At 61.1% G+C, this 27,212-nt stretch overlaps 1 protein-coding gene across 4 annotated transcripts; it reads left to right on the top strand.

Annotated features, from left to right (window-relative positions):
* The first annotated feature begins 27 nt into the window (after positions 1-27).
* On the top strand, positions 28-26,573 carry ABCA7 (ATP binding cassette subfamily A member 7). Of its 4 annotated transcripts, none has more exons than XM_055103162.2 (47): positions 28-140; positions 1,176-1,378; positions 1,461-1,554; positions 1,782-1,923; positions 2,015-2,127; positions 2,267-2,349; positions 2,695-2,775; positions 2,990-3,200; positions 3,283-3,422; positions 3,674-3,790; positions 4,520-4,687; positions 4,945-5,174; positions 6,174-6,350; positions 6,750-6,972; positions 7,105-7,326; positions 7,401-7,602; positions 8,849-8,959; positions 9,220-9,391; positions 11,167-11,298; positions 11,404-11,543; positions 11,698-11,835; positions 12,191-12,375; positions 12,463-12,535; positions 14,461-14,663; positions 14,920-14,968; positions 15,139-15,243; positions 15,326-15,474; positions 15,703-15,827; positions 15,913-16,011; positions 16,230-16,484; positions 17,037-17,069; positions 17,196-17,373; positions 17,460-17,629; positions 18,037-18,235; positions 18,437-18,552; positions 19,037-19,181; positions 19,268-19,391; positions 19,742-19,871; positions 19,944-20,064; positions 20,147-20,209; positions 22,954-23,060; positions 23,342-23,483; positions 24,569-24,703; positions 24,785-24,888; positions 25,186-25,278; positions 25,932-26,172; positions 26,271-26,573. In XM_055103162.2, the coding sequence occupies exons 2-47, from the start codon at positions 1,313-1,315 to the stop codon at positions 26,424-26,426; spliced, it is 6,462 nt and encodes a 2,153-aa protein (XP_054959137.2). In that variant the 5' UTR covers positions 28-140; positions 1,176-1,312; the 3' UTR covers positions 26,427-26,573. The 4 variants fall into 4 exon arrangements, with proteins under 4 accessions (XP_054959137.2, XP_054959139.2, XP_054959138.2 ...); XM_055103164.3 differs by having other exon boundaries at positions 18,037-18,214; XM_055103163.2 differs by having other exon boundaries at positions 100-140; positions 1,306-1,378.
* The last annotated feature ends 639 nt before the right edge of the window (positions 26,574-27,212 follow it).

Consider the following 27,212-nt stretch of genomic DNA (forward strand, 5'->3'; position numbering starts at 1 on the left):
AGCAGCGTGCAGAGGCAGGGGCGTGCCCCGGCGCTGCTACCTGCGCGGGCAAGCTCGGCGCACTTGGCTTAAGGGGCTGCGCGCTCCCTGCCTGCTGCTGGGCGGAGGGAAGGCGGCAAGAGCTGCGGCGCCCCTGGAAGGTGAGAAGGACTCGGAGAGGGAAGAAGGCCCGAGACTCGAGAATGCGGGGTTGGGGCCGGGAGGGATGCAAGTTCCCTGGGAATTAGGGGGTCCAGCCTCTGACCCTTCCTTTCCTTCCGGTGAATGTTGACGACGGCTGAATTGATCACTGATTCTCAAGGGGGGCATCGGACATCTGGGACCCTTAAGAGGGCCTTTGCCGATCACACACCTGCAGCCCCCTGCCCGTTAGAACTCCTGCACTCCCCCTTGCCCCGTTTTACAAATGGAGAAACTGAGCCCACTCCCCCAGATCCTAAGTCCCGCTTGATGTAAAGGAAAGAACCCTGGCGTAAGGGTCTGGGTCTGAGGTCCCAGTTCCGGCCTGGTCACCTTTAGCAACTTCCTGCCCCTCTGTCAGCGTCAGATTCTCCATCTGTGTCAGAGGTGGACCGGCCCAAGGAAAAGAGATCAGGAATCGCTGACTCCAGGAGTCTCTATCCCAGCCCCTTCGCCTGACTCTTTCTCTGGCTCCCGCGGTCCCTCTGAGCGATCAATGCTACATAAGGTGTGGGCAGAGCTGGGGTCGTGCCTCCAGCTGGGCGACTGCCTGTCTCTCTGGGTGCCTGGGTTTGCTTTCTTGGGCCTCGGTTTCCACTTCTGTAGAGTGGGGTGATAGTCCAGCACTTCCCCTGGGCGTGTGAAATGGCCAGCACTGCCAATATTCGTTGCTATTATCTTCGGAGAACAGTGAGGGGAAAGGAATCCTTGCCTGGGCTGGGCCAGGCAGGAGGCTGGGGGTCAGGACCTGGAAGAGGCTTCCAGGTGAGGCTTGGGGTGGAGCCTGGTGACGAAAGCGTTAAGCCCAAACTCGGTCCCTGGAGGATTACAGGATGGTCTTTAAGTCCCCAGCTGTCAGCCCTGCTCAGAGCGACAGTCCTGGCAGCCAATCAGATGCGAGGACGGCTGCGGGTTGCGCTCCCATTGGTTTACTCCACCCCTGGGGTAGCGGAGCCTCCTTATCAAGTGACTACTGTTTGCCTCGCTCTAATCAGAGCTTCCAGGAACCCTGCGCTGTGGGATAGAGGAATGAGGTTCAGAAAGGGGCAGGGAGTTGCCCGCAGCCTCACCGCACGTCTTCAGCCCGACCGTTGTCCTGACCTCTCTGTCCCGTCCCCTGCCCAGTCTCACCATGGCCTTCTGGACACAGCTGATGCTGCTGCTCTGGAAGAATTTCATGTATCGCCGGAGACAGCCGGTAACGCCCCAGTGTGAGACCAGGGCCGGGTGGTCAGGCAGCCCCCACTGTCCCCCACCATCTCCCACCTATTCTCCCCCAGGTCCAGCTCCTGGTCGAATTGCTGTGGCCTCTCTTCCTCTTCTTCATCCTGGTGGCTGTTCGCCACTCCCACCCGCCCCTGGAGCACCATGAATGTGAGCCCCCCCAGGGACCAGGCACTTTGTGTGTGTAGGGGAAGGCAGATGGCTCACCCGTGCACAGGAATCCCCCGTGCATGTCAGGGAGCCTTCACCAGGCTGCCAATACATGGCATGGGAGTGAGCTCTCCATCGCTGGAGGCATGCAAGCGGTGCCGGGCGACCCGATGGGGGTGGAGTCAGGCAGAGTCCACAGGGCCTCAGCACCAGGCGTCTCCCCGCAGGCCACTTCCCAAACAAGCCACTGCCATCGGCGGGCACCGTGCCCTGGCTCCAGGGTCTCATCTGTAATGTGAACAACACCTGCTTTCCGCAGCTGACACCAGGCGAGGAGCCCGGGCACCTGAGCAACTTCAACGACTCCCTGTGAGCCAGAGGCAGTGGGTGCGGCTGACCTGCAAACTCGGGGCTGCAGTGCCGGCCGGAACCCCGCCTCCTGCCCTCTCTCTGTCCCCAGGGTCTCCCGGCTGCTAGCCGATGCCCGCACTGTGCTGGGAGGGGCCAGTGCCCACAGGACGCTGGCTGGCCTAGGGAAGCTGATCGCCATGCTGAGGGCTGCACGCAGCACGGGTGAGGAGGCCGGGGGGGCCTCTGGCAGGGCTGAGCTCTGAGCCTCAACTTGCCGGGCCGTGAAATGGGCACAGGGTGGGGGTGGGTGCCTCAGGCCAACGTCCCCCCAGCCCCATGCTCCCGTGCGCTCCTCCCCCAGCCCAGCCTCAACCAACCAAGCAGTCTCCACTGGAACCACCTATGCTGGATGTCGCGGAGCTGCTGACGTCACTGCTGCGCACGGTAGGGTGTCGGGGCGGGACCGCGCTGACTTCCTGGGACACTGCACTGGGGATGTCCTGGCACTGCCCCACCCCGGGCCAAGGACCTCCCGTTCCAGGCATCCAGGCTGTCCCTGGTCCCTGCGGTGATGCTGCTTGTCCTTTCTGGGCCCCCAGAGTGTGTCTGACCCAGTGACGAAGACTCGTCTGTGAGATCTCGAATGAGTCCCTTTGCCTCTCAGAGCCTCAGTTTCCCTATTTGTAAAGTGGGGGCTATGATAGTATGGTCTGCCTGGGAACTGGCCAGAGCGCTGGACCCCTAGTGAGTGCTCAAAGTCATTGTCACCCTTGTGGTCTTTCTCCCCAGGAATCCCTGGGGTTGGCACTGGGCCAAGCCCAGGAGCCCTTGCACAGCTTGTTGGAGGCAGCTGAGGACCTGGCCCAGGAGGTACGAGGTCCCACTCATCCTCAACCCCCATGGAGGCAATGTTGGCAGGCAGCCTGCGCCGGGAGGGTCTGGGGCAGCCCGGGCACTTCCCTTGGGTGGGTTTTCAGGAGAATTAGACAGCGAGAGGGAGAGGCTGCCCCTGGCCCAGTGCCCTGCCCTCGTTAGGGCTTGGAGGTGGGATCATTGCCAGCTCCGTCTGGTAACCTCTCTCTAGCTCCTGGCGCTGCACAGCCTGGTGGAGCTTCGGGCACTGCTGCAGAGACCCCGAGGGACCAGCGGCCCCCTGGAGTTGCTGTCAGAGGCCCTCTGCAGTGCCAGGGGACCAAGCAGCACAGTGGGCCCCTCCCTCAACTGGTACGAGGCTAGTGACCTGATGGAGCTGGTGGGGCAGGAGCCAGAATCGGCCCTGCCAGACAGCAGCCTGAGTGAGTGACTGACCTCGGTTTCCCCTCTTGGGAAGTGGAACTCCGGGCAGGGGGGCAGGGCCTCATGGCACCCCCATCCCAGGCCCCGCCTGCTCGGAGCTGATTGGAGCCCTGGACAGCCACCCGCTGTCCCGCCTGCTGTGGAGACGCCTGAAGCCTCTGATCCTCGGGAAGCTACTCTTTGCACCAGATACACCTTTTACCCGGAAGCTCATGGCCCAGGTGGGGGCAGCCTGGATGCTGGGGTGGGAGGGTGGTGGCCAGAGCCCATCCAGTACCCTCAGTCCGGGTGGGCCAGGGCTAGGCCGGAGGGTCACGGAAACTGTTTGAAGAAGTAGGAGTTAGCCGATGGAGGGGGATCAGCATGTGCGGAGGATCAGAGGCACATGCAGGAGCAAGGCAGAGGGGGCAGGGGGTGGGCAGGGGTCCTCAGAGGAGGAGAGGGTCATCAGTGGAGGGGGTGCTGTCCACAGGTGAACCGGACCTTCGAGGAGCTCGCCCTGCTGAGGGATGTCCGGGAGGTGTGGGAGATGCTGGGACCCCGGATCTTCACCTTCATGAACGACAGTTCCAATGTGGCCATGCTGCAGGTGTGCGGGGGTGCTGGGGAGGTGGGATGTGGCTCCCCGGTGAGGAGGGTAGACAGGCCCAGTGGATGGGAAGGTGGGCTCCGTGCAGACCCCCACTTTTTTTTTTTTTTTTTTTGAGACGGAGTCTTGCTCTGTCGCCCAAGCTGGAGTGCAGTGGCGTGATCTTGACTCACTGCAACCTCCACCTCCCGGGTTCAAGCGATTCTCCTGTCTCACCCTCTGAGTAGCTGGGACTACAGGCGCCCACCACCACGCCCGGATGATTTTTTTTTTTTTATTTTTAGTAGAGACGGGGTTTAACCATGTTAGCCAGGATGGTCTCGATCTCCTGACCTCGTGATCCACCCACCTCAGCCTCCCAAAGTGCTGGGATTACAGGCGTGAACTGCCCTGCTTTTTTTTTTTTTTTTTTTTTTAAGAGATGGAGTCTCACTCTGTTGCCCAGGCTGGACTGCAGTGGCAAGATCTTGGCTCACTGCAACCTCCGCCTCCTGGATTCAAGCAATTCTCCTGCTTCAGCCTCGCCAGTAACTGGGATTACAGACATGCGCCACCACTCCCGGCTAATTTTTGTATTTTTAGTAGAGATGGGCTTTCACCATGTTGGCCAGGCTGGTCTCGAACTCCTGACCTCAGGTGATCCACCCGCCTCGCCTCCCAAAGTGCTGGGATTACAGGCATGAGCCACTGTGCCCGACCCAGACTCTCACTTTCACCTGCACCCCCCAGCGGCTCCTGCAGATGCAGGATGAAGGAAGAAGGCAGCCCAGACCTGGAGGCCGGGACCACATGGAGGCCCTGCGATCCTTTCTGGACCCTGGGAGCGGTGGCTACAGCTGGCAGGACGCACACGCTGATGTGGGGCGCCTGGTGGGCACGCTGGGCCGAGTGACGGAGGTGAGGGCCCGTCCACCTGCGGGGTCTGTTTCAGTGGGGAGGGCAGGTCCCATCCTAGTGTTCCCACCCTGGTGTTCCCAGGGGGAGGCGGGCCCGGCCCTAGTAAGAGCCTGGGATTTGTAGAGATCTCAGGAGGGAGCCGGCCGTGGGCCTACGAGGGGAAAACATGGCCCAGCCCCGAGGTCCAGGGGGAGGAGCGGAGTGGTCTAGGAGGCAGGCGGACCCCAGCGCCTAGGACTCACCCCCGCATCCCACAGTGCCTGTCCTTGGACAAGCTGGAGGCGGCACCCTCAGAGGCAGCCCTGGTGTCGCGGGCCCTGCAACTGCTCGCGGAACATCGATTCTGGGCCGGCGTCGTCTTCTTGGGACCTGAGGACTCTTCAGACCCCACAGAGCACCCAACCCCAGACCTGGGCCCCGGCCACGTGCGCATCAAAATCCGCATGGACATTGACGTGGTCACGAGGACCAATAAGATCAGGGATAGGTCAGGCGAGGGAGGGGGCGGGGGGGAGGAGGGACTGGGCGGGGCCAAGAGCGTGGTGGGTGGGGCCAGGCAGCATTCAACCTATTGGAGACCATGATAGACAGGATCTGGGCTGTATCAACAGTGGTATGGTAGCCAGAGCCCGGGGCTCTTTAGACCAATAGGGGCCCGTGATGGGCGGGGCCTAGGTGCATGAGGGGCGTGGCCATGGGCCTGAGATAAGATGAGAGCAGGTATAGGTTGAGGGCAATGGTGGGCGGAGCCAGGTGTATTATTAGGTCCCTGGAATAAGGGTGGAGCTAAAATTGTACCGGGTGCTGAGCGCAGGAGATCCTGCCTGTTATCTCAGAACTTTGGGAGGCCAAAGTGGGAGAATCTCTTGAGGACAGGTATTCGAGACTCGCCTGGGCAACATAGTGAGACCGCCTCCCCCCCGCCCCCCTCCCCCACCAACCTCACGAAAATATCTTTAAAAATTAGCCAGGTGAGGCCGGGCACGGTGGCTCACGCCTGTAATCCCAGCACTTTGGGAGGCCGAGGCGGGCGGATCACGAGGTCAGGAGATCAAGACCACCCAGACTAACTCGGTGAAACCCTGCCTCTACTAAAAAAAAAAAGTACAAAAAATTAGCCGGGCATGGTAGCACGCGCCTGTAGTCCCAGCTACCCAGGAGGCTGAGGCAGGAGAATCGCTTGAACCCGGGAGGCGGAGGTTGCAGTGAGCCGAGATGGCGCCACTGCACTCCAGCCTGGGCGATAGAGCGAGACTCCGTCTCAAACAAATGAATAAATAAATAAAATTAGCCAGGCGACTTGGGAGGCCGAGCTGGGGGGATCGTTTGATCCCGGGAGGTCAAGGCTGCAGCGAGCTATGATTGCAGCTCTTCACTCCAGCCTGGGCGACAGAGCAAGACCCTGCCTAAGAAAAAAGTTATTCAGGGTGGGGCCCCGGGAGTGTCTAGCCCTTCCCTACAACCGGCCACCATGCCCCTCTCGCAGGTTTTGGGACCCTGGCCCAGCCGCGGACCCCCTGACCGACCTGCGCTACGTGTGGGGCGGCTTCGTGTACCTGCAGGACCTGGTGGAGCGTGCAGCCGTCCGCGTGCTCAGCGGCGCCAACCCCCGGGCCGGCCTCTACCTGCAGCAGATGCCCTATCCATGCTATGTGGACGACGTGTGAGCTCTGGCACCCCTCCCCGCTCTTCCCCGCGGCGGGAAGGTCCCGGGTGTGGGGGTGGGCCCAGGCTCTGTTGGGAACCTTCCTGCGGTCCAGGCTGCGAACTTTGCACCTTTACACCACTCCACGTGACCTGCTGCAGCGGGAGGAGCAGGGGACTCTGAGGGTCTGGTGGGGGGGGGGGGGGACTCTGAGGGTCTGGGGGCCCCCGGCGCAGGGACAGCGTGGCCTGCACTGATGCCTGAGAGCCAAAGGCTGGCTGGATCAGGGTCCAAGGAACAGGGAGGCAAATCTTCCCGCCTTGAGATCCCGGGACACGAACCAGTCGTGCCAGATGGTGGGCGGAGGGGGGGTCTGCGGAGGGTCTCCAGCCTCCACCCCAGCCGTCCCCACCCCAGGTTCCTGCGTGTGCTGAGCCGGTCGCTGCCGCTCTTCCTGACGCTGGCCTGGATCTACTCCGTGACACTGACAGTGAAGGCCGTGGTGCGGGAGAAGGAGACGCGGCTGCGGGACACCATGCGCGCCATGGGGCTCAGCCGCGCGGTGCTCTGGCTAGGCTGGTTCCTCAGCTGCCTCGGGCCCTTCCTGCTCAGCGCCGCGCTGCTGGTTCTGGTGCTCAAGGTGGGCGCGCCTCGGCCTGCCCGGCTGCAGAATGGGTGCGCTGGAGGGTGACAGGCGTGGGCGGCCCCACGTGGGTGCGCGCCCCCAGGCCAATCCAGGAGCTGCACCCTAAGCACCCGTTGCCTCCCACAGCTGGGGGACATCCTCCCCTACAGCCACCCGGGCGTGGTCTTCCTGTTCTTGGCAGCCTTCGCGGTGGCCACGGTGACCCAGAGCTTCCTGCTCAGCGCCTTCTTCTCCCGCGCCAACCTGGCTGCGGCCTGTGGCGGCCTGGCCTACTTCTCCCTCTACCTGCCCTACGTGCTGTGTGTGGCTTGGCGGGACCGGCTGCCCGCGGGTGGCCGCGTGGCCGCGGTGAGAGCCGGGTCGGGCGTGGATGGGGGACGCCCCCCGCTTCGGCCGCTCACTGACCGCCCGCTTTTCCGCAGAGCCTGTTGTCGCCCGTAGCCTTCGGCTTCGGCTGCGAGAGCCTGGCTCTGCTGGAGGAGCAGGGCGAGGGCGCGCAGTGGCACAACGTGGGGACCCGGCCTACGGCAGACGTCTTCAGCCTGGCCCAGGTCTCTGGCCTTCTGCTGCTGGACGCGGCGCTCTACGGCCTCGCCACCTGGTACCTGGAAGCTGTGTGCCCAGGTGGGCCGTAGGGGGCGGGGCTCCGGGCCGGGTCGCACCTGCTTTGCGGGAGGCTGAGCTAGGGGTGTGGCCTCCAGGCCGTTTGGGGGTGGGGGGCAGCTTATTCCCTTGGAGAGAAGGCGGGGCTTCCTGGCACACGCATGCAGGTGGCTGCATTGGAGGGGCGGGGCCTGAGGCAGGTGGGCGGGGTTTCTTGGCCGCCTCATACCTGGACGCCCTGATTCCAGGTGTATGGCCAGAAGCTGGCACAGTCGCCGGGCGCTGTGGCTCACGCTTGTAATCCCAGCACTTTGGGAGGCCAAGGCAGGAGAATCGCTTGAGCCCAGGAGTTTGAGACCAGGCTGGGCAATGTAGTGAGACCTCATCAGTACAAAAAGTTAGCTGGGCGTGGTGGCACGCTGGGCGTGGTGGCACGCTCCTGTAGTCCCAGCTACTCGGGAGGATGGGGTGGGAGGATCACTTGAGCCCAGGAGGTTGAGGCTGCTGTGAGCCGTGATCGCACCAGCCTGGGCAACAGAGTGAGACCTCCATCTCTTTAAAAAAAAGAAAGAAAGAAAGAAAGAAAGCTGGCTGGGCGTGGTGGCTCACGCCTGTAATCCCAGCACTTTGGGAGGACGAGGCGGGCGGGTCATCTGAGGTCGGGATTTCAAGACCAGCCTGACCAACAGGGAGAAACCCCGTCTCTACTAAAAATACAAAATTAGCTGGGTGTGGTGGCGGGTGCCTGTTTCCTAGCTACTTGGAAGGCAGAGGCAGGAGAAATGCTTGAATCCCGGAGGCGGAGGTTGCGGTGAGTCTAGATCGCGCCACTGCACTCCAGCCTGGGCAACAAGAGTGAAACTCAGTCAAAAAAAACAAAAAAAAAAAACAAGGCCGGGCACGGTGGCTCACGCCTGCTTTCTCAGCACTTTGGGAGGCGGAGGTGGGCAGATCACGAGGTCAGGAGATGGAGACCATCCTGGCTAACACGGTGAAACCCCGTCTCTCCTAAAAATACAAAAAATTAGCTGGGCGTGGTGGCGGGCGCCTGTAGTCCCAGCTACTCAGGAGGCTGAGGCAGGAGAATGACGTGAACCGGGGAGGCGGAGCTTGCAGCGAGTCAAAATCGTGCCACTGCACTCCAGCCTGGGCAACAGAGCGAGACTCCGTCTCAAAACAAACAAACAAACAAAAAAAACAACCAAAAAAAAAGCCTGGTACACTCCTGGGGGGTGGGCTAAGCAATAACCCGCGCCCCTCCCCGCAGGCCAGTACGGGATCCCTGAACCATGGAATTTTCCTTTTCGGAGGAGCTACTGGTGTGGACCTCGGCCCCCCAAGAGTCCAGCCCCTTGCCCCACCCCGCTGGACCCAAAGGGTGAGGCCCTACGAGGCTTAATAGCTGGTTGTCCACATATGCCCAGTTTCCCCCCAAAACGAGATTCCACAGATGCCAATGACAATGACCTGGACACCCCAACCCTCACACCTGCCCTGAAGACACTGCGGTCCCCAAGCTCCCCCAGCTTTTATAGGCCCCGGCCCAGTAGGTCCCGGATTCCACAGCCCAGCTCTGAGGGACTTGCAGGCCCCAGGACCCCCATGACCTCCATGGCTGAGTCCGCCCCGTCTCTGCAGTGCTGGTGGAAGAGGCACCGCCCGGCCTGAGTCCTGGTGTCTCCGTTCGCGGCCTGGAGAAGCGCTTTCCTGGCAGCCTGCAGCCAGCCCTGCGGGGGCTCAGCCTGGACTTCTACCAGGGCCACATCACCGCCTTCCTGGGCCACAACGGGGCCGGCAAGACCACCACCCTGTGAGCCCCGGGACCACTCCCTCCCTGTGAGCCCCCAACCACTCCCTCCCCATGAGCCCCCCCACTCCCTCCCCGTGAGCTGCCCCCACCACTCCCTCCCTGTGAGCACCCCCACCACTCCCTCCCCGTTAGCCCCCCAACCACTCCCTCCCCGTGAGGCCCGCCCACTCCCTCCCCGTGAGCTGCCCCCACCACTCCCTCCCTGTGAACCCCCCACCACTCCCTCCCCGTGAGGCCCCCCACCATTCCCGCCCCGTGAGGCTCCCCCACTCCCTCCCCGTGAGCTCCCCACCATTCCCTCCCTGTGAGTCCCTCCACCACTCCCTCCCTGTGAGCTGCCCCCACCACTCCCCATGAACCCCCCCACTCCCTCCCCGTGAGCCCCCCACCGCTCCCTCCCTGTGAGCCCCCCGGGACCACTCCCTCCCTGTGAGCTGCCCCCACCACTCCCCGTGAACCCCCCCACTCCCTCCCCGTGAGCCCCCCCACCACTCCCTCCCTGTGAGTCCCCCCACTGCTCCCTCCCTGTGAGCCCCCCCGGACCACTCCCTCCCTGTGAGCTGCCCCCACCACTCCCCGTGAACCCCCCCACTCCCTCCCCGTGAGCCCCCCCACCACTCCCTCCCTGTGAGCCCCCCGACCACTCTCTCCCCGTGAACCCCCCACCGCTCCCTCCCCGTGAACCCCCCAACCACTCCCTCCCCGTGAGTCCCCCCAACCACTCCCTCCCCGTGAACCCCACACCGCTCCCTCCCCGTGAGGCCCCCCACCACTCCCCGTGAACCCCCCACTCCCTCCCCGTGAGCCCCCAACCACTCCCTCCCCGTGAGCCCCCAACCACTCCCTCCCCGTGAGCCCCCCACCGCTCCCTCCCCGTGAGGCCCCCCACCGCTCCCTCCCCATGAGTCCCCCCAACCACTCCCTCCCCGTGAGTTCCCCCCACCACTCCCTCCCTGTGAGTCCCCCCACCGCTCCCTCCCTGTGAGCCCCCCCGGACCACTCCCTCCCTGTGAGCTGCCCCCACCACTCCCCGTGAACCCCCCCACTCCCTCCCTGTGAGCCCCCCACCGCTCCCTCCCCGTGAGGCCCCCCACCGCTCCCTCCCCATGAACCCCCCGACCACTCCCTCCCCGTGAACCCCCCAACCACTCCCTCCCTGTGAGCCCCCCCGGACCACTCCCTCCCTGTGAGCCCCTCAAACCACTCCCTCCCTGTGAGCCACCCAAACCACTCCCTCCCTGTGAGCCCCCCACCACTTCCTCCCTGTGAGCTCCCTGTGAGCCCCCTGACCAGTCCCTCCCTGTGAGCAGTAATGGCGCCACTGCACTCCAGCTTGGGCAACGGAGTGAGACCCTGTCTCAAAATAAATAGGCTGGGAGTGGTGACTCACGCCTGTAATCCCAGCACTTTGGCAAGCCGAGGTGGGAGGATTGCCTGAGGTCAGAGTTTGAGACACAGCCTGGCCAATATGGCAAAACCATCTCTACTAAAAATACAAAAATTAGCCGGGTGTGATGGTGGCGGGCTCCTGTAGTCCCAGCTACTCGGGAGGCTGAGGCAGGAGAATGGCTTGAACCCTGGAGGTGGAGCTTGCAGTGAGCCGAGATCGCGCCGCTGCACTCCAGCCTGGGCAACAGAGTGAAATTCCGTCTCAAAAATAATAATAATAATAATAAATAATTAAAATTTTTAAAAAATAGAAATTAAAAATAGATGCTCTGTAACTGCCGGTGCACTCTGTGAAGGGGGCTGCTCTAAGACCCCTCTATCCACAGGTCCATCTTGAGTGGCCTCTTCCCACCCAGTGGTGGCTCTGCCTTCATCCTGGGCCACGACGTCCGCTCCAGCATGGCCGCCATCCGGCCCCACCTGGGCGTCTGTCCTCAGTACAACGTGCTGTTTGACATGTGCGTCTCGGCAGGCCCAGAGTGCAGCGGTGGGAAGGGACTGGACGCCCTCTGGGACTCTGCCTGCCATGTGGGTCACTCTGATCTGTGCACTGGCCACCGCAGGCTGACCGTGGACGAGCACGTCTGGTTCTACGGGCGGCTGAAGGGTCTGAGTGCCGCTGTGGTGGGCCCCGAGCAGGACCGTCTGCTGCAGGATGTGGGGCTGGTCTCCAAGCAGAGTGTGCAGACTCGCCACCTCTCTGGTGAGCCCATCCCCAAGGGAGGTCACCTCACAGGGAGGGGCCTGGGGATTCATCCTGAAGGCAGGGGGAAGCCGGGTACTGAGGTCCACGTGGGTAGGCAACCTTGCCCAAGGCTGGGTGCGACACACTGAGGTCCCTTCCCCATTTCTACCAGGTGGGATGCAACGGAAGCTGTCCGTGGCCATTGCCTTTGTGGGCGGCTCCCAAGTTGTTATCCTGGACGAGCCTATGGCTGGCGTGGATCCTGCTTCCCGCCGCGGTATTTGGGAGCTGCTGCTCAAATACCGAGAAGGTAAGAGCTGGGGATTCTGCTCGAGGGGCCAGAAAAGGCTTCTGACAAGGAAGTGCTGGGGATGGGGCTTTGAGGAATGAGTAGGAGTTTGCTACATGTGGACCCCACTTGTTGCTATGGCATTTAGGGGCTGCTGCTCAAATACCGAGACAGTAAGCATTGGGGGTAGCCAGAGGTACCCGTGGATTCTGCCTGAAGGGCCAGAAAAGGTTTCCGACAAGGAGGTTCTGGGGATGAGGTTTTGAGGGATGAATAGGAGTTTGCTTCATGGGGCAGACAACTCCTGGCAGAGGCCCCAGCTCGGGCAAAGACCTGGTGGCCTGATGGTAGTTGTGGGTTGGTCCCCCGTGCCTAGGTCGCACGCTGATCCTCTCCACCCACCACCTGGATGAGGCAGAGCTGCTGGGAGACCGTGTGGCCGTGGTGGCAGGCGGCCGCTTGTGCTGCTGTGGCTCCCCACTCTTCCTGCGCCGTCACCTGGGCTCTGGCTACTACCTGACGCTGGTGAAGGCCCGCCTGCCCCTGACCACCAATGAGAAGGTGGGGACCGGCCTTCTCCTGACCCCTGACCCCCGGGACTCTGTTCAGCCCTGAAGGCCAAGCCACTTGGTGCCTCTCTGCCTGCAGGCTGACACTGACATGGAGGGCAGTGTGGACACTGGGCAGGAAAAGAAGAATGGCAGCCAGGGCCGCAGAGTCGGTGAGGGCCGGGGTGGGAGACCCAAGGCGGGTGGGCAGTGGGGTGGCTGTGCCTTAACTTGAGGAGGAGGAGGGGGAGGGGGAAGAGGAAGGGGAGGGGGAGGAAGCGGCAGAGGAGGAGGGGGAGGAGGAGGGGGAGGAGTAAGAGGGGGAGGGGGAGGAGAAGGGGAGGAGTAGGAGGGAGAGGAGGAGGGGGAGGGAGAGGAGGAGGGGGAGGAGAAGGGAGGAGTAGGAGGGGGAGGAGGAGGGGGAGGAGGAGGGGGAGGAGGAGGGGGAGGAGGAGGGGGAGGGAGAGGAGGAGGGGAGGAGAAGGGGAGGAGTAGGAGGGGAGCAGAAGGGGAGGAGTAGGAGGGGGAGGAGGAGGGGGAGGGAGAGGAGGAGGGGGAGGGAGAGGAGGAGGGGGAGGGAGAGGAGGAGGGAGGAGGAGGGGGAGGGAGAGGAGGAGGGAGGAGAAGGGGAGGAGTAGGAGGGGAGCAGAAGGGGAGGAGTAGGAGGGGAGCAGAAGGGGAGGAGTAGGAGGGTGAGGAGGAGGGGGAGGGAGAGGAGGGGGAGGAGAAGGGGAGGAGTAGGAGGGAGAGGAGGAGGAGGGGGAGGGAGAGGAAGGGGAGGAGTGGGAGGGAGAGGAGGAGAAGGAGGAGGGGGAGGAGAAAGAGGAGGGGAGGAGAAGGAGGAGGGGGAGAAGAAGGGGAGGAATAAGAGGGGAGGAGTAAGGGGGAGGGGGAGGAGAAGGGGGAGGAGTAGGAGGGAGAGGAGGAGGAGGGAGAGGAGGGGGAGGAGAAGGGGGAGGAGTAGGAGGGAGAGCAGGGGGAGGGGAAGGCGAGGAGTAGGAGGGGAGCAGAAGGGGAGGAGTAGGAGGGGGAGGAGGAGGGGGAGGGAGAGGAGGAGGGGGAGGAGAAGGGGAGGAGTAGGAGGCGAGCAGAAGGGGAGGAGTAGGAGGGGGAGGAGGAGGGGGAGGGAGAGGAGGGGGGAGGGAGAGGAGGAGGGGGAGGTAGAGGAGGAGGGAGGAGGGGGAGGTAGAGGAGGAGGGAGGAGTAGGAGGGGAGCAGAAGGGGAGGAGTAGGAGGGGGAGGAGGAGAGGGAGGGAGAGGAGGGGGAGGAGAAGGGGAGGAGTAGGAGGGAGAGGAGGGGGAGGAGAAGGGGAGGAGTAGGAGGGAGAGGAGGAGGAGGGGAGGGAGAGGAAGGGGAGGAGTAGGAGGGAGAGGAGGAGAAGGAGGAGGGGAGGAGAAGGAGGAGGGGGAGAAGAAGGGGAGGAATAAGAGGGGAGCAGTAAGGGGGAGGGGGAGGAGAAGGGGGAGGAGTAGGAGGGAGAGGAGGGGGAGGAGAAGGGGAGGAGGAGGAGAGCACTTGAGAACCTGAGATGATGCCCCCATCCCTGGGCTGAGCCGGAACCATGAGACGAACTTGAACACTGACCCCACCTTTAACCCAACCAGGGCTGAGCCCAGAGACAAACCTACCCCTGACCTCCAACACTAGGTCCAGCACTGCCCTCAAGATCTCTTTTTGTTTGTTTCTGAGTCTTGCTCTGTCGCCCAGGCTGGAGTGCAGTGGTGTGATCTCGGCTCACTGCAGCCTCTGCCTCCTGGGTTCAAGCATTTCTCCTCCCTCAGCCTCTCGAGTAACTGGGATTACAGGTGGGTTCCACCATGCCTGGCTAATTTTTGCATTTTTGGTAGAAATGGGGTTTCACCATGTTGGTCAGGCTGGTCTCAAACTCCTGACCTCAGGTGATCTGCCTGCCTCAACCTCCAAAGTGCTGGGGTTACAGGCGTGAGCCACTGCGCCCGGCCGCACCTGGCCTACGTTCTTAACCCTGATCTCTGTCTGCCGGGACAGTCCCCTCACAGGTCACCAATGCCTCTTCCCCAGGGAGACTGGGGTGGGGTGTGAGCTGGGGCTCCCTGAAGCACCCCTTTGTCCACACAGGCACTCCTCAGCTGCTGGCCCTGGTACAGCACTGGGTGCCCGGGGCACGGCTGGTGGAGGAGCTGCCACACGAGCTGGTGCTGGTGCTGCCCTACGCGGGTGCCCATGACGGCAGCTTCGCCACACTCTTCCAAGAGCTAGACACGCGGCTGGCGGAGCTGAGGCTCACTGGCTACGGGATCTCTGACACCAGCCTCGAGGAGGTGTGAGGCCTGGGTGGTGGTGAGGTGGGGCCAGGAGGAGGGCTGCCTGGAGGAGGTGGTGTTTTGAAGGATGAATAGTGTGTTTACGAGCAGCAAGGACATTCAGGGAGGAGGCATGGCACATGAGGAGCTCTGGTGGCTCAGATGTCCCTTGGGAAGGCCTGGGGGACCCATGGTGTAGGAGGGGTGGGGGGCTCACAAGCCCCCAGTTCTCCCTGTCGGTGTCCAGTCTCTGAGCCCCTGCTTGTCTCCCCAGATCTTCCTGAAGGTGGTGGAGGAGTGTGCTGCGGACACAGATATGGAGGGTGCGGCCGCAGCTCCCTGACCCCTGACCCCAGTCCAGAGTGGGACCAGAGGCCAGGTCCCCATCCCTGGCTTAGTCTGGGCCAAGGCATAGCCTTTACCCCTATACCTGATTCCTGATCCCCCAACCCGTGACCCTCAACTTTGACCCTGACCCCTGATGGCCCTGTAGATGGCAGCTGCAGGCAGCACCTATGCACAGGCATTGCTGGCCTAGACGTAACCCTGCGGCTCAAGATGCCGCCAGAGGAGACAGCGCTGGAGAACGGGGAACCAGGTAAGTCCTTCCCAGTGGCCCTGGGGTCCTCCCAGCCACCCCCCAACAGCAGCGTGAGCACTGACCCTCTCATCCCTCACAGCTGGGTCAGCCCCAGAGACTGACCAGGGCTCTGGGCCAGACGCCGTGGGCCGGGTACAGGGCTGGGCACTGACCCTCCAGCAGCTCCAGGCCCTGCTTCTCAAGCGCTTTCTGCTTGCCCGCCGCAGCCGCCGCGGCCTGTTCGCCCAGGTGAGGAGGGCTAGCACCAGGGAGTCGCATGGGAGTCCCTGAGTTCCCTACCCTGGCCGTCCACTCAGTGGCCTAATCCAAACCCTTACCCCCGTGTGTATTCCCAACCCAAAGCACATTTATTGAGGGCACTGGGGAGCCATGGGTGGTTGTAGAGCAGGAGCAGGGACAGGTGCAAGCAAGCCTGGAGGGTGGATGGAAGCAGCAGCTGATGGGCTGGTCCCCCAGATCGTGCTGCCTGCCCTCTTTGTGGGCCTGGCCCTCGTGTTCAGCCTCATCGTGCCTCCTTTCGGGCACTACCCGGCTCTGCGGCTCAGTCCCACCATGTACGGTGCTCAGGTGTCCTTCTTCAGGTGGGTGCAGAAGGAAGGGGCTGGTGGCAGGAAGACTAGGGACCTGGGGGTACAGCCCTGACCCTACATCTCCCCTCACACACAGTGAGGATGCCCCAGGGGACCCTGGACATGCCCGGCTGCTCGAGGCGCTGCTGGAGGAGGCAGGACTGGAGGAGCCCCCTGTGCAGCACAGCTCCCACAGGTGAGGGCATCTTGTTGTCCTGGACCTTTCCCCTCTCTGGCCTCAGTTTTCCCATCTGGTCCCTGGCCAGGGAGCCTCGGGTGCACCTGGAGCATCCCCTGTGCCCACCTGGGAGCTGGGAGCCTCTGTGGCTCCAGGAGCCCCCAGAAGCTGGGTGCCCACAGACCTTCACCTTGACCCTGCAGTGCCCTTGAGTGTGCACAGCCCATTGTCTGCAGGTTCTCGGCGCCAGAAGTTCCTGCTGAAGTGGCCAAGGTCTTGGCCAGTGGCAACTGGACCCCAGAGTCTCCGTCCCCAGCCTGCCAGTGTAGCCGGCCCGGTGCCCGGCGCCTGCTGCCCGACTGCCCGGCTGCAGCTGGTGGTCCCCCTCCGCCCCAGGCAGTGACCGGCTCTGGGGAAGTGGTTCAGAACCTGACAGGCCGGAACCTGTCTGACTTCCTGGTCAAGACCTACCCGCGCCTGGTGCGCCAGGGGTGAGCCATGCCCTGGGACTCAGTTTCCCTGGCTATAGCGTGGGTCCTTGGATTGCTGGGGCTGGTGTGGTCCTGGAGGAGGAAGTGGAGGGGTTGGATGCCCAGCTTGGGGCTCCGGGCTGGGAGTCTTGCGTACCTTCCTTTCCTCTTTTATTTTTTTTTTTTTGAGATGGAGTCTCCCTCTGTTGCCCAGGCTGGAGTGCAGAGGTGTGATCTCAGCTCACTGCAACCTCCATCTCCCAGTTTCAAGCAATTCTCCTGCCTCAGCCTCCCGAGTAGCTGGGATTACAGGTGCCCACCACCACTCCCGGCTAATTTTTGTATTTTCAGTAGAGATGGGGTTTCACCGTGTTGCCAGGCTGGTTTCGAACTCCTGACCTCAGGTGATCCACCCGCCTTGGCCTCCCAAAGTGTTGGGATTACAGGCAGGAGCCACCGCGCCCGGCTTTCTTTCCTGTTTTTGTCCACCCTTGACTCTGCGCTCCCCTCTCACCATCTCTCTCTCTGTCCCACATCCCTGTCTGCCTGTGTCTCTGTCCATTTCTCCCACAGCCTGAAGACTAAGAAGTGGGTGAATGAGGTCAGGTGAGGAGGGGTCTAGCTTGGGGTCCCCTGCCCCAGTTCCACTCCCATGCCCTCTGCCTGCCCCCCTGGGAACTCTCCCGGCCCCCCGGCCCTCAGCTCCCCTTCCCTGCCTGCACGGCCCCACAGGTATGGAGGCTTCTCGCTGGGGGGCCGAGACCCAGGCCTGCCCTCGGGCCAAGAGTTGGGCCGCTCAGTGGAGGAGTTGTGGGCGCTGCTGAGTCCCCTGCCTGGCGGGGCCCTCGACCGTGTCCTGAAAAACCTCACAGCCTGGGCTCACAGCCTGGATGCTCAGGACAGTCTCAAGGTGGGAACTGGGGGGGCAGGTGGGCGTCTTGTCACAGCAAGGTCCAACCCCATTGCTCTGACCCTATGACCTTGACCCCCACCCAGATCTGGTTCAACAACAAAGGCTGGCACTCCATGGTGGCCTTTGTCAACCGAGCCAGCAACGCAATCCTCCGTGCTCACCTGCCCCCAGGCCCGGCCCGCCATGCCCACAGCATCACCACACTCAACCACCCCTTGAACCTCACCAAGGAGCAGCTGTCTGAGGCTGCACTGTGAGTCCCTCCACCCTGCATGTCCTACCCTGCACATCCTACCCTGCCTCCATTTCTCTGTTGTTTGGGGTGGTGGGAGCTGGATTTGAACCCTGACACACTCTTGCTTTATAAATGGGGGATAGAAACTGTTCCTCTGCTCCCTAAGCCAGCGAAATGGGACCTCCTCAGGCTCAGCAGGCCCCAGCCTCCCCCACACATCCTCGTCCCACCAACCTTTATCCTGCCTGAGACCTGTACAACCTCTGCTGCCAAATCCCAGGCACCCTCATCCCTAAATTGACCCTGCCATCTCTGCCACTGCTGACTGCCCCATAGACCTTTGTCCCATCAATGGCGCATTCAGCTCTGCTCTGAGCAACCCATGCACCCTCACCCTACAACAGCTCTCATGTCTTCACCTCCAGGATGGCCTCCTCGGTGGACGTCCTCGTCTCCATCTGTGTGGTCTTTGCCATGTCCTTTGTCCCGGCCAGCTTCACTCTTGTCCTCATTGAGGAGCGAGTCACCCGAGCCAAGCACCTGCAGCTCATGGGGGGCCTGTCCCCCACCCTCTACTGGCTTGGCAACTTTCTCTGGGACATGGTGCGGGGACTGCTTGGACGGGTGGGGGCCCAGCCACTGCTTGCCACTGCCCTGTCTGGCCCCTTGTAGGCAGGGTCTTGTCCAAGATGGCCTGGGTAAAGTCTTGAGGATTGTGGGAGACTTTGTGCCTCAAAAAGCAAGGAGGTCAGGGTGGGAACAGGGCTGAGGGTGGCAGTGCCCACCTCTTTAGGCTGTTAAAGGTAACTGCCATCTCCAATGCAGTGTAACTACTTGGTGCCAGCGTGCATCGTGGTGCTCATCTTTCTGGCCTTCCAGCAGAGGGCATATGTGGCCCCTGCCAACCTGCCTGCTCTCCTGCTGTTGCTACTACTGTATGGGTGAGGCCCCCAGTCCCTCAGGGCCTATTCTTACTGACCCCTTACTGCCTTCCGCATTAATGCTGCTGAGATAGAACTCTGCAGTGACTCCCAAGGAGAGGATATGGATGTCTGAGGTGATGCCATGTGTGATCCAATTCAGTGGTGTGCCAAGGTGGCCTTAAAAGCTCATCTTATCCTGACTCATATTAGTAGAGGTCTAAGGCAGCCCATGCCTGTAATTCCAGTACTTTGGGAGGCCGAGGCAGGAGGACTGCTTGTGGCCAGGAGTTTGAGACCAGCCTGGGAAACATAGAGAGACCCACCTCTAAAAAAGAAAGAAAGAGAGAGAAAGAAAGAGAGAAAGAAAAAAAAAAAAAACAGAAATGTGCTTTGGGTGAAAATGTCAAGGTCTAAGGCAGAGAAGATGGGAATGGAGATTTTTATTCCTCTCAGGGCTTCTCAGTCTGAGTGGTTACTCCAGTGACTCCTATTGTCCCTTCAGCTGGTCGATCACACCGCTCATGTACCCAGCCTCCTTCTTCTTCTCCGTGCCCAGCACGGCCTATGTGGTGCTCACCTGCATAAACCTCTTTATTGGCATCAATGGAAGCATGGCCACTTTTGTGCTTGAGCTCTTCTCTGATCAGGTGGGGCACCACGAGGCTGGGGCTTGGGCTGGGTTGGGTCGTTGGACTCAGCCCCTGACCAACATCCATCTCCCACCCTTGAGCAGAAGCTGCAGGAGGTGAGCCGGATCTTGAAACAGGTCTTCCTTATCTTCCCCCACTTCTGCTTGGGCCGAGGGCTCATTGACATGGTGCGGAACCAGGCCATGGCTGATGCCTTTGAGCGCTTGGGTGAGAACTTCCTGTCAGGTGGGGCCATGGCTACAGATAGCTAGCACCCTTGGAGACCTACAGTTAATTATACAGAGTGGAGAAAAACAGCCCCCCAGGGAGACAGCCAGGGTTCTTAGGTGGCCCTAAGGTTGGGCCAAGTTGGAGGTACAAGAAAGCAGCCATAAAAAGCTAGTTCTGTCTTAGATTACATCACAAGAGGCCTCTTCTGTTTTCTATGCCAATTAGACTCCAGCTGAGTGGCCTCCAATTTGTGTTCCTTTCCCTTAAGAATCCAGAGTGACAGGGATGGAGAAGGGGCCAGAAACCAAGACTCTCATGGACCCAGTCCCTCCTTTCTATATCCACAGGAGACAGGCAGTTCCAGTCACCCCTGCGCTGGGAGGTGGTCGGCAAGAACCTCTTGGCCATGGTGATACAGGGGCCCCTCTTCCTTCTCTTCACACTACTGCTGCAGCACCGAAGCCAACTCCTGCCACAGTTAGTGAGGTCTACGGAGAGGGTGGCAGGGGCCAAGGACCTACTTTAGGCCCACAGATATTCTGTCCCCAGGCCCAGGCTGAGGTCCCTGCCACTCCTGGGAGAGGAGGACGAGGATGTAGCCCGTGAACGGGAGCGGGTGGTCAAAGGAGCCACCCAGGGGGATGTGTTGGTGCTGAGGAACTTGACCAAGGTAGGTGTGGTCAGGTCGACTGCTGGGTGGGGGGTGCTCCCACTGGCCCACTCACCTTTCTGAAGGACCTGCACTCTCCCAGGTATACCGCGGGCAGAGGATGCCAGCTGTTGACCGCTTGTGCCTGGGGATTCCCCCTGGTGAGGTGAGTCCAGGGGTGGAGGCCAGGTGCAGGGACAGTGAGTGGCTGCCCTACTGCATGCCCTGCCCATCATCCTTTACTGAACACCTACTGTGTATCCACCACCTTTTATTGGGCACCTACTGTATGCCAATATTTGTGCTCCTATTTTTATTTTATTTTATTATTAATTAATTAATTAATTATATTTGAGATGGAGTCTCACTCTGTCGCCCAGGCTGGAGTGCAGTGGTGGGATCTCGGCTCACTGCAAGCTCCACCTCCCAGGTTCACGCCATTCTCCTGCCTTAGCCTCCCGAGTAGCTGGGACTGCAGGCGCCCACCACCACGCCCGGGTAATTTTTTTGTATTTTTAGCAGAGACGGGGTTTCACCGTGTTAGCCAGGATGGTCTCCATCTCCTGACCTCGTGATCCACCCGCCTCAGCCTCCCAGAGTGCTGGGATTACAAGCGTGAGCCACCGCACCCGCCCTATTTTATCTTTTTTTAGAGATGGAGTCTCACTCTGTCGCCCAGGCTGGAGTGCAGTGGTGAGATCTCGGCTCACTGCAAGCTCCATCTCCCGGGTTCACGCCATTTTCCTGCCTCAGCCTCCCAAGTAGCTGGGACTGCAGGCGCCTGCCATCACGCCTGGCTAATTTTTTTGTATTTTTAGCAGAGACGGGGTTTCACCGTGTTAGCCAGGATGGTCTCGATCTCCTGACCTCGTGATTCACCCGCCTCAGCCTCCCAAAGTGCTGGGATTACAGGCGTGAGCCACTGCGTCCGGCCTGTGCATTTATCTTGAGCCAACAAAACCTCATTAAGCACCTACTGCATGCTTACCTCTGTTAAACACACACTGTGCTCACTAAAGAGGTGTACTGAATACTTTTGTGTCCATCAACGTTTATCAAATACCAATAGAATTTATTGGACCCCTATTGTATACACATCTACATCAAGCACTTGCTTACAGCAAGCATTTATCAGGCACCTGCTTTGTACCAGTTCACATTCAAGCACCTACTATATGCAAATGTATTTGCTGTGTGCCACTTATTGGCCACCTACTAGGGCTGGTACACATCTGCAAACAAGTGCTGTTTGTTAGCACACATTGCAGGATATATATATATATATATGTGTGTGTGTATATATATATATATATATGTGTGTGTATATATATATATATATTTTTTTTTTCTTCTTTTGAGATGGAGTCTCACTGTCACCCAGCTTGGTGTGCAATGGTGTAATCTTGGCTCACGGTAACCTCCGCCTCCCAGGTTCAAGCAATTCTCCAGCCTCAGCCTCCCGAGTAGCTGGGACCACAGGCACACGCCGCCATGCCCAGCTGATTTTTGTATTTTTAGTAGAGACGGGGTTTCACCATGTTGGCCAGGCTGGTCTTGCACTCCTGACCTCAAATGATCCACCCGCCTTGGCCTCCCGAAGTTGTGGGATCACAGGTGTGAGCCACCATGCCCAGCCTTTGTTTTTTTCTTTTTTTTTTTTGAGACAAAGTCTCACTCTGCCACCCAGGCTGGAGTGCAATGGCACGATCTTGGCTCACTGCAACCTCTGCCTCCCAGGTTCAGGCGATTGTCCTGCCTCAGCCTCCTGAGTAGCTGGGATTACAGGCGCCCGCCACCACAACCGGCTAATTTTTGTATTTTTAGTAGAGATGGGGTTTCACAATGTTGGTCAGGCTGATCTTGAACTCTTGACCTCAGGTGATCTGCCCACCTCGGCTTCCCAAAGTGCTGGGGTTACAGTTGTGAGCCACTGGGCCTGGCCCACAGTATGTCTTTACTAAGCACCTACTGTGTGCTGGCCAACCTCTCTACCTTGGGCTGACTGTGCACCCAGCCTAAGTACACACAGTGTGCCAGGAAACATATGGAGAGCTCATGCCCTGATATTTGTTGAGCACTGCTGCACACGACCTTTATAGGGTACCTACTGTGTGCCAAAAGCCATTCCCTGCTAAGTGACAGCTTTATGCCTCGCTACATACCCCAATATCTGCCCAGCTCCCCCGGGGCCCCATCCACGGCCTTCCATGTGGACACTCAGAAATCAGAGGTGCTGAGGCCAGGCGTGGTGGCTCACACCTGTAACCCCAGCACTTTGGGAGGCCAAGGCGGGAGGATCACTTGAGATCAGGAGTTCGAGACCAGCCTGGCCAACATGCCAAAACCCCGTCTCTACTAAAAATACAAAAATTAGCGGGGGTTGGTGGCACACGCCTGTAGTCCCAGCTACTCCGGAGCCTGAGACAGGAGAATTGCTTGAACCCAGGAGGTGGAGGTTGCAGTGGGCCGAGATCATGCCATTGCCCTTCAGCCGGGGTGACAAAGCAAGGCTCCGTCTCAAAAAAAAAAAAAAAAAAAAGAGGCTGGGCGCAGTGGCTCACGCCTGTAATCCCAGCTCTTTAGGAGTTCAAGGCAGGCGGATCACGAGGTCAAGAGATCGAGACCATCCTGGCCAACATGGTGAAACCCCATCTCTACTTAAAAAAAAATACAAAACTTAGCTGGGCATGGTGGCAGGCGTCTGTAGCCCCAGCTACTTGGGAGGCTAAGGCAGGAGAATTGCTTGAACCTGGGAGGCAGAGGTTGCAGTGAGCCAAGATCTCACCACTGCAGTCCAGCGTGGGAAACAAGAGCAAAACTTGGTCTCAAAAAAAAAAAAAAAAAGAAATCAGAGATGCTGGAACCAGGGCCTGGGGCCTCACTGAGCACCATCTGTGGGCATCCCTGTAGTGTTTTGGGCTGCTGGGTGTGAACGGAGCAGGGAAAACGTCCACGTTTCGCATGGTGACGGGGGACACATTGGCCAGCAGGGGCGAGGCTGTGCTGGCAGGCCACAGGTGAGGGGTGCCAGGTAGGGTCGGGGTGGGGCAGGGTTGGCCCTGACGTCCTTGTGCTTCCCCACCCCTCCACCTCCAGTGAATGGACTGGGCTCACTGCCCCACACCTGCATGGTCTCTGAGACCCCTGCACCCCTACCTCCCACACGCGGACCAGGCCCTGAGACACCCCTGTCCCTTATCAGCGTGGCCCTGGATGGGTGGGCCCTGAGACCCCTGTGTTAGCCACCAGTATGGTCAGGGACTAGCCAGCTCTGAGTCCCCGGCGCCCCCATCCCCAGCGTGGCCCGGGAACCCAGTGCTGCGCACCTCAGCATGGGATACTGCCCTCAATCCGATGCCATCTTTGAGCTGCTGACGGGCCGCGAGCACCTGGAGCTGCTTGCGCGCCTGCGCGGTGTCCCGGAGGCCCAAGTTGCCCAGGTGAGCCCACTTTGTCCCCACCGCTCTCACCTCCCAGGGCCCCCCCGACCCAGGCCGTGCCCCTAAAGCCTGGCCCAATCCCGCACTCTCTCGCCTTGGCTCCATCCCTGTCCCTGCCCCCAGAGCGTGCTTCCTTCCCCTATACCTCTGTCCCCCATCCTGGTCCAATAGGGATGTGGCTAGCCCGCCTCTTTGCCCCGCCCCACCAAGTTCCAACATTCTCATTGGTCCACCCACCCTTTCTTCCGCTGCACGTTGCCCCACTCTCCTTGAGTCTTCCTGCTGTGGCCCTGCCCACTTGCTCCTCTTCTGCCTACCCCCTAGGGCTTCGCACCTTTCTTGCTGGGTTCACGGTCACCTTCTCACTCTGGCCGTTCCCAGTTTGCAGCCCTTTCACTGCCTCTTCCATCTGCTTGGGGGTCTTGTCTTTGCCCTGGCCCGCCCCACCCTCACACTGTCCCACCCCATGCCCTTTCTGGCCCTGCCCCATACCCATCCCAGCTCCACCCATACCACTGCCCCGCCCCATACTCATGCGGTCTCCACCCACACCATGGCCCCGCCCCATACCCATGCGGGCTCCACCCATGCCATGGCCCTGCTCCATACCCATCCCAGCTCCACCCATACCATGGCCCCACCCCATACACGTGCTGGCCCCACTCACACTATGGCCCTGCTGAATACGCATCCGAGCTCCACCCACACCATGGCCCCGCCCCATACCCATGCTGGCTCCACCCATGCCATGGCCCTGCTCCATACCCATCCCAGCTCCACCCACACCATGGCCCCGCCCCATACTCATGCTGGCTCTACCCACACCATGGCCCCGCCCCATACCCATGCTGGCTCCACCCACACCATGGCCCTGCCCCATACCCATGCTGCCTCCACCACACCATGGCCCCGCCCCATACTCATGCTGCCCCCACCACACTATGTCTCTGTCCCATTCTCACATTTGCCCTGCCGCATGCCCATTGTGCCCCTGCTCCACACTCAATGCTGGCCCCGCCACACTGTGGCCCTGCCCCGTACTCATCAATATGAGTCCCCATGCCCACTCTGGCCCCACCCCACAGACCGCTGGCTCGGGCCTGGCGCGTCTGGGACTCTCATGGTACGCAGACCGGCCTGCAGGCACCTACAGCGGAGGGAACAAACGCAAGCTGGCGACGGCCGTGGCGCTGGTTGGGGACCCAGCCGTGGTGTTTCTGGTGCGTGGGGGCGGTGCCTGGGTGGGGTGGGGCCTGCGACGGAGGCGGGGCCTTGCTTATGGGATCTTCCGTGCTCCCCAGGACGAGCCGACCACAGGCATGGACCCCAGCGCGCGGCGCTTCCTCTGGAACAGCCTTTTGGCCGTGGTGCGGGAGGGCCGTTCAGTGATGCTCACCTCCCACAGGTGGGCCGGGCTCTGATGCCCTGGGCTGTGGTTAAGGCGATCCAGGCCTGGAGAGAGAGCCCCAAAGCACAAGGCCACAGGGGATGGGGGGTCCTGGCTCTAGTGGGGCGAGGGCGCCAGGCCCCGGGGTGTAAGGACACACAGAGGTGGGACGCGGCGCTGGGATCAGAACGGTCTGGGGAAGAGTGGGGATATGTCCACACCAGAAAGGTGGTCCAGGCCCGGGGAAGCAGGAAGTGTGGCACCAGGCACAGGTGGCCCCGGCCTCACAGAGCTCGTGGTGCCGGGTCCTGACAGCATGGAGGAGTGTGAAGTGCTCTGCTCGCGCCTGGCCATCATGGTGAATGGGCGGTTCCGCTGCCTGGGCAGCCCGCAACATCTCAAGGGCAGGTGAGCCGGGAGGGCCTCCAGGCAGGTGTGGGGTGAGGGTGGGCACGTAGGTGGGCTCAGGGGAGAGGCCAGACGCAGAGCCAGGTGAGGAAAGTTTGGCTCCAACTGGAGAGATGGCCAAGGCTTTAGATTGTCCTGCAGGGGTGACTGAGGGGGCGAGGCAGGCTGGGGTGTGCTGGGGGCGCAGGACCGGGAGGCGTGAGCCGGGGGCTCTGGGTGGATTTAGAAGACATAATCAGGTGTGCGTTGGAGTAGGTGCAGCCTGGAGAGGTGAGGGTGGGTTGATGGGTGGAGTTAGGGGAGGGCCTGGTTAGTGGGCGGGGCCATAGGAAAGTGGGGTGGGGGTATTTATTGTGTGGGCGGGGGTAGAGTGCAAGGGCGAAAGAGGAGTGTCCGAAAGAGGGTTGATAGCTTCGAGAGCAACCTGGGCAACCTAGGGAGACCCCATCTCTATAAAAAATTTAAAAATTAGCTGGACATGGTCGTGTGTGCCTGTGGTCTCAGCTACGCGGGCGACTGAGATGGGAGGACCACTTGGTCGCTAGGGTAGTACAAGTATGGGGCGGGGCCAGAGAGTATTAGGGGCTGGAGGGTGAGCTGAGGTGGGACCTGGGAAAGGCCCGATCCGGTAGCCCTGGCCCCACTCACTGCAGATTCGCAGCCGGTCACACACTGACCCTGCGGGTGCCCGCCGCAAGGTCCCAGCCGGCAGCGGCCTTCGTGGCGGCCGAGTTCCCTGGGGCGGAGCTGCGCGAGGCACATGGAGGCCGCCTGCGCTTCCAGCTGCCGCCGGGAGGGCGCTGCGCCCTGGCGCGCGTCTTTGGAGAGCTGGCGGTGCACGGCGCAGAGCACGGTGTGGAGGACTTTTCCGTGAGCCAGACGATGCTGGAGGAGGTGATCACGGCGCCGGGGTCGGGCTGGGGGAGGCAGGCTGGGGGCCAGGCCCGTGGGCTGACCGTCCCTCTTGTCCCCTCTGGGCTGCCCACCGCTAGGTATTCTTGTACTTCTCCAAGGACCAGGGGAAGGACGAGGACACCGAAGAGCAGAAGGAGGCAGGAGTGGGAGTGGACCCCGCGCCAGGCCTGCAACACCCCAAACGCATCAGCCAGTTCCTCGATGACCCTAGCACTGCCGAGACTGTGTTCTGAGCCTCCCTCCCCTGCAGGGCCGCGGGGAAGCCCTGGGAATGGCAAGGGCAAGGTAGAGTGCCTAGGAGCCCTGGACTCAGGCTGGCAGAGGGGCTGGTGCCCTGGAGAAAATAAAGAGAAGGCTGGAGAGAAGCCGTGGTGGTGAAACTGTGTGCATGTGTGTCCTTGAGCCAGGCTGCACACATGTCCACACAGCTGCCTGCACATGCTTCTGGATATGGCTGGCCCCTTGCAAGCTGAGTGTGCACATACGGGCCAAGTGGCGATTCGTAGGACACAGGTGTGAGCGTGCCTACAGCTGACCGGATCCCAGCTGTAAATGCCTCTGTGGCCAGCCCAGGAGTTGGGGATGTGAGTGCGGGCCTCATAAGGGCCTGGTCACCGTCCCTGTCCCCACGTCCCTGCGTGCCTATGTGGGGCTGGTGCCTAAGGGCGGTACCTGTAAGTGCCTGGCCATAAAGTGGGGATGAGGTCAGGACTCAGGAATGTCCTGGGAAGCTTAGTGGAGCCCGGTGTCCTGGAGCACAGGCCAGGGCCGGGCCAGAAGCCCATCCGACATCCAGCTGACCCTCACCCTCTGATCCCAGCCCTCAGCGCCATGAGTCGGGGGCAAAGAGTTCTCAAGGGTCTGCTGGGCTGGGTTTGCACTTGGACCCGGGCCTGGAGAGCCAGACTTGGAGCAAGGGGCTGTGGCCTTCATGTCCTGTGCCCCAGAGATCTGCCCCTCCCACCCGAGGTAGGTGGGAATGGGGTTTGGGAAAGGAAAGAGGTTGGGGTTTTGGGATT

Source organism: Pan paniscus, chromosome 20, assembly GCF_029289425.2.
Source record: "Pan paniscus chromosome 20, NHGRI_mPanPan1-v2.0_pri, whole genome shotgun sequence".
NCBI classification, from domain to species: domain Eukaryota; kingdom Metazoa; phylum Chordata; class Mammalia; order Primates; family Hominidae; genus Pan; species Pan paniscus.